This window comes from Pseudomyrmex gracilis, unplaced genomic scaffold (genome assembly GCF_002006095.1).
Source record: "Pseudomyrmex gracilis isolate BER0280 unplaced genomic scaffold, ASM200609v1 scaffold_27, whole genome shotgun sequence".
NCBI lineage: Eukaryota > Metazoa > Arthropoda > Insecta > Hymenoptera > Formicidae > Pseudomyrmex > Pseudomyrmex gracilis.
In genome coordinates, this window is record NW_018020611.1 from 1036820 (window position 1) to 1043278 (window position 6459).

The 6459-nt window shown below is 39.0% G+C and overlaps 1 protein-coding gene across 1 annotated transcript; it reads left to right on the forward strand.

Annotated features, from left to right (window-relative positions):
- The first annotated feature begins 693 nt into the window (after positions 1 to 693).
- On the forward strand, positions 694 to 6414 carry LOC109852313 (galactoside 2-alpha-L-fucosyltransferase 2-like). The gene is made up of 3 exons (XM_020423353.1): positions 694 to 1081; positions 3388 to 4116; positions 4244 to 6414. The coding sequence occupies exons 2-3, from the start codon at positions 3647 to 3649 to the stop codon at positions 4782 to 4784; spliced, it is 1011 nt and encodes a 336-aa protein (XP_020278942.1). The 5' UTR covers positions 694 to 1081; positions 3388 to 3646; the 3' UTR covers positions 4785 to 6414.
- The last annotated feature ends 45 nt before the right edge of the window (positions 6415 to 6459 follow it).

The window sequence follows — 6459 nt, forward strand, 5'->3', positions numbered from 1 at the left end:
TTCAATTCTCAAATTGACACACGCGGCAACTCGAGGTATTCACACACCTGCGAAGATAAGCTTGTAGTAATTTTACATTTTCCGATATTAAAGCGAGCAAATAAGTACGTGTACTTACGTGTACACTTACCTGTGAACGCACTTGCTGAAATTTTGTTGAAATTGTGTTGTTGTTGCGCGCATTGTGCAAAATGAATCTTGCTTCGCGTCGCGCGTTTACCATTTTGTTTCCTGCGCGCGCCTCGCGAGAGCGCGAACGGCCGCCATACGATTTTGCCGTAAACTCGTCAGTTACCGATATCAGACAAGTACGCGATGCCAATTTACGCGTCACTATCAATGCCTGATACTTTGCGACACACGCGTGTTACAGATATTTGCGCGCGAGACGACAATAATCGCGAGAAATCATGTACAAAGTTCCACTTCGCGTCGTGCGTCCACTCCGACTGGCCGCCAATTCTGGTGTATCGAAGCGCGCGATATTTCGATTCTCGAAATATCGAATCGATGACGCGCGCGACGCACGACTCAGCACGGAATAGAACCAAATCAATCGGTAAGATGGCATTTTTATTTACTGAGTTGATTCGCGTAGTTTGACGATGAGCGCACAGAAACGTAGATATCGCGGCGCTCGTCGAACGGGATCGCGTAAAATGCGACCGTGGCCGTTCTCGGGGCCTTCTGTCTGCTCAAAAGGTGAATTTACATCCCCTGCGCACAACCCCTAGCAATCACTGGGTCCATCGTATAAGCCGCACGGCTTGCGAGGGAATATTCTGGATGTCGTGTCGTAAAGGAGACGTGAGAGGAACGAGAGGCGCGATCGACGTTGAGTAAAGAGCGTCGCTTGGTGGTTCGCCACGAATGGGGTGGCGTTGCGTTACCGCGAAACGACGCCCGACGTCGTGAAAAAAAAAAAAAAAAAAAAAAAAAAAACAGGAACGAGGACAGCGACGACCAGGGTGCAACAAGCGTCCGCGGGTGTCACGCCGGGCAAACATGAGCGAGCGGAACTCGCGGTCCGTTGCGAGGGTTGTTCTGTGCGCTTCGTATCGCATGGAATACGTCAAAATGGGTGAGTAAGCTTTACTTTTAATAAGGGAATTTGTTCCGAAGACAGTTTTGATGTCGTTTAGCTCGATTTTTGATCGCGATTTTGTTGTACGCGAACGTCGATGGCCGAGGAGCGAAAAATGTACGATAATTTGCGTAAAAATTGTTTTCGACTTATAAAAAAATGCTTTAACTGCATTCTGGAATAATAAACAGGATATAATTGCAAAAATAGATTTATATCGATTTTGAGTGTATCGAATTCTTTGTTATATTCTGATTTTTTTTAGATGTGGAATTACAACACACAAACATTTTACATGTACGAGATGAAGTAACAGTGTTTAGAAATCGTGTAGGAAATTTTATCTCCGCGACAGAATATCGAGAGAGAATTGCATAATATATCGAATGCGATATCTTTAGAGATCCTCTTGTTGCGTCTCTTGAGAATGGTCTCTCTCTCTCTCTCTCTCTCTCTCAGAAATTAATCTCGGAATTGATGAGAGTTGCATGGCGTAGAAATGTATTGACTATGGTGGGGAAATGTGTGTCACGCATCCAACTTTCATAGCTGCGACGCAATAACTTTGAATAAGCGCATACACACACATAAACACACATATATGTATATATATATATATATATATATATATACACATATGTATATATATGTGCTTATTCAAGCGGCGCTCCGCAAGTTTAGAGATTTTGCGCAATATATTTAATTTGAGAATAAAGCAGCAAAACGGATTGCATCTCTTTCTCACAGTTTGCTGCGCGGAAAATTCTGCTCGAAAAATTTCTGCACAATATCTCGAGACCAATCGAATTACATTTGATTACATTTAAACGTAGTTTTTTTAGTTTGTTAACTGTATTTGCAATTGCTGTTAAATTGTGAATATGCAATTTGCACAAAATCATTTTCCTGCTTTTTTACGAAATTGTTTTACCTCATTCTATTTGGCAAAGTAAAGTAATATAAAATTCTAATTTTAAAGTTTCCTTCTTAAAATATCGATAAAAAGAAAGTTTCAGTCAGTAAATATGTCAGTAAATATGATAATATACATATACATAACATATAGCATACACCATTTTTCAGCACATTTAAACGCTGTCCTCAATTTGAAAGACGAGAATGTTTTGTGAAACGAATATCGTAATAAAGGGTTTTACATTTTCCATCACTTTCTCTCCTTCGGCCATTTCCGCCTCCTATTAATTACGCTTCTATTAACGTTGTTCGTATATAAGTGACTGAGAGACTACAATCTGAGAGGGAAAAAATCACTAAATAGCTGTTAAGTTAATGGCAAATTAACTTTGCGTCAATTATTGCGAAAGAAGTGAAACGTAATAAAAAAGATCCTCGTATTTGTGATAAATTTTCGATATTGAAAATCGTGCTCAACGAAATTTACATAAACGTTCCAAATACAAATTAATGTTATAATACAACTTAAGCCCCTTGCACAATGCGAGGGAATAGTGATAGCAATAAGCAATAGACACAGAATTCCAACTCGTCGAAAATTTTATCGCTATTGCTTATTCCGTTTTCTGATCTGCACTGATACATGTGTATTTTTGTATGTTAGATTCTGCTGTTCCTACTGTTATTTATAAATATTAACTCTTTAAAACTGGTGTTATTTCTATCGCTATCGCTATTTCTTCCATTGTGCAAGGGGCTTTAGTATTTTTTATTTTTCCAAAATATTTAAACATTTATTTGTTTATTCGTATAAAACATTTAAGTTTGCCGAAGGCGCTGCTTGCATGCAATTTTACTCGGGCTTTACTTAGTGATGGTGTGTGCCAGCCATGTCCTTTTTTAATTATCTAGCGAAGAAAAATAAAATTTTCTTCGAACTTAAATTACACTCAAACTAGTTCGTTACATTTTTATGTATTAATTAAATGAAAAACTACTCTTCAAAAACAAACCAAGTTACCAGAATGTGGAACGTTGGAATTAAATAAGAAATACAATAGTTTATAGAAAAGAAAATTTATAAAATGAATATTCTCTCTTGATCATTTATATTCTTTTAAAATTGAATCTCAGTGCACTCTTCTGTGCACGTATCTTATGATTTTATTTTTATTACATGCATTTTATTAAATTAAATTTTTAGATTGAAACTTAAATAAAATAAACTTCAATATATTCTCGACTTTTTGAGTAAATTATAAAAATGTAAAGCACATATATAAAGTACGACGATCTTCTCGAAAGATTTTCTCGAAAAATAGTGCTTAAATCACCTCAACACGCAAACTTGCACGTTTTCTTACTAATTGCTCATTATCGTTGTTAAGATGTACGTCGAAAAGCAAAGGACATGGCACACCTGTAGATCCGAAATGCCGGACTAGCGCGAGAGAGAGCGAGAGAGAGAGAGAGAGAGAGAGTGAGAGCGAACGGCCGACCAAGTAGAGAGCCAGCGCAAGAAGCAGAGCAGAGCAGTGTAGTGAGGACAAAGTAGAGAGCCAAGCACAAAGTAGAGAGCGAGTGGGTGAGAACGATAGAGAGAAAAGCACACCCCCCCGAAAAGAATAAAGCTCGCGCGAAAGGAGAATGAGTCACGTTCAACAGCATGTGCTTGCGAGCGCGATAGTACTCGCGCTGTTAGTGGTACTCGGCATCCATGTCTTCCTGTTTCCCATGTACACGTTGACCTCGCCAACGCGCCACACCAAGATCTCCGTATACGAGCAGGCACTGTGTCGCACAACCATCAAGAGCAACGTGCGGGTGACGGCGGAATGGCGTAACAATCCCTGTCCCAAGTACGGCATAGTGTCGGCCGCGCAGGGCGGCAGACTCGGTAATCAGATCTGGGAATACGCTTCGGTGTGGGCGACAGCACGACGCACCGGTCTCGAACCGTTTATGCCGCGCTGCATCCTCAAGACTCTGGAAGAGCACTTCGAGAATCTCAGCATCCCGCCGCTCAGCTACATTGGCAAATGTATTCTGGACCTCGGCCAGGTGGTCAACTCGCTTAGCCAGTGGAACAGCACGGAGCAAAACATTATCATACCCAGGTTAATGTTTATATTTTAATATACATGTATCTCTAAACACCGTTAATGAAAAACGCTATTTTACTATTTTCTATACTAATTTCTAAAAATAAACAAGAGATGAAAACTTTTCTTTCCCTTATCACAGGCACGCGGCGTACTGGTCTTTGATACTGGTCTGGTTGGATGACGTGCGACGGGAATTTACGTTCAAGCCGAGCCTGAGATTGTACGCGGAGAAGGTGCTGAGGCACGTGGCGGAGAGATTCAACCTGTCCTCGCCGACTTACGTGAGCGTACATGTGCGCAGAACTGATTATATAGATTACCTCTGGCAGAAGATGAAGACGCGACCCGCGCCGGTAAGTTACTACTTGTCAGCGATGAATTATTTCGCTGACAAGTACAGCGACGTGATTTTCATAATAACGAGTGATAATATCACCTGGTGCAAGTACAACTTGCGCAGCGCGCGTTATCGCATTAGTTACGTGTCGGATAATGACGGAAAAGGCCCAGGAAAAGATCTGGCGATTTTGGCCGCGTGTAATCATAGTATAATAGATTACGGTACCTACGGTTCGTTCGGGGCAATTTTGGCCGCTGGCGAGACCGTGGTCTACAATGTAACAGCATACTTTTCTACTCTGATGGCTGACGTTCTACCGAATTGGAAGATAATGAGTTGAACGAAAAATCGGATGGAAATAGAAGGAACGTGAATTTAATCGAACTGCTTTTACATATTTTGCAAACTCTAATTTATTGGCGGAAAAAAATGATAACAAACTTTTCTTCAAACTTTTTAAATTAATTTACAAGTCAATTTCTGAGAAACGATGATCTCTTTTTATTAGTACGTTGAAACAAAGCATTAAAATTGCAAATTTTGATGTTCACGCATTTTCTATCAGGTTGCAAGTTTTTATAGACTACTCCAATAATTGTATCATTATTTGTCGCTGCGCTGTTTTTATACACGAGGTATGGTAATTTTGAATCACTTGAAAGTATATCATGCCTTTGTCCCGCTGTCCTAATTGTATATCATTTTACGTCCCGCTGTTCATACGGATATGGTAATTTTGAACTACTTGAAAGTATTTAATGCCTTTTTCCTGCTTAGATACTGTACGTTTATTTTCATTTATCTCCCCGTAACGTGTACGGATATATGATCGATTCATGGCTTAGATAGAGTAGATGCGCGGGAACTAATAGTCAAATCCGATTATATAACATCGGAATGTTTTGTTTTCGGAGATCGATTCTTCTCGAAAGGCAATGACGAACCACCGGGGTGTGTCGCACTTGCCAAGAGACTTCCCTTGAATAGGTGTCTTAATTACTTTTAGTGGCTCGTAGGTCTATTTAAAGTAGTTAAACAGTAGGTAGGTCCCTTACGCTCGTTTATGAACCCGCGCACTCTACGAGGTTATAGCGTAGAAGGGAAGTATCGTCGGGATCGAACGGGAAGAATTATATGAATACACGAATATTTTGTCGGTAGACGGTTAGTAACATTGAATGAAAGTGTGTTGCTACATGAAATTTTTTATGTGTAACGGCGTAAGTGCATCATTGTCAAAATGCTTAAATAACGATATTACGCATGTATTGTGTGTATTACCCTTTCCTGTTTAAATTTAATGTGTGCACACACAAAAACTAGAAATCGATGCACTTTGTAAATGTAGCGAACAAACCTCTCTCAAGAAATTCGAGGAAAAGGTTTACAATGGAACAACGGACCACTTAACTAAAATTAAAAACAGATGCTTATTTTTTCTACGACTCTGAATACTCGAGACACACAACGGCCGGAACAAATTTGATAAAACAAAGAAAAGTAGTCAAGACACGAATTGAGAATTCTTTGTTTCTTTTTTGTGAAATATACAGTGGTAACCAAACGAGCCTAATTCAAAAAGGGAAAAAAAACACGCGTACGAAAAAATTCTAAATTTTGCAGTGCCCATAATTACGTGATGATTAATCTCCAACTTTCGCGTGATCTTTTCCGAAACTTAAATTTTCTAATATATTAGTTCGTAGGATGTTTTTTTGTATAGTTTTCTATATGTAGCCTATAGCAAAGAGAATTTTTCAGGTCGATTATGTTTACACGTTCCAATATGTATCTCATATCTCGTAGCGAGCGTGTAACATATACTTTACAAACCCACATACAAAAAAAGAACAAAAAACCAAAAAAAAACAAAAAAACAAACCACGTTGACAACCATCTATAAGTCTTATGATGTACAATGATTTCAACTGTGATTCTATTTCTTATTGTGCCAAAATTCTTAATATACACGTAAGCATATATATATATATATATATATATATATATATATATAT

Coding starts and splice junctions, on each gene's coding strand:
- LOC109852313 (XM_020423353.1), top strand. CDS start 3,647: ATGAGTCACGTTCAACAGCATGTGCTTGCGAGCGCGATAGTACTCGCG. Junction 4,117..4,243: donor CAAAACATTATCATACCCAG/GTTAATGTTTAT, acceptor CCCTTATCACAG/GCACGCGGCGTACTGGTCTT.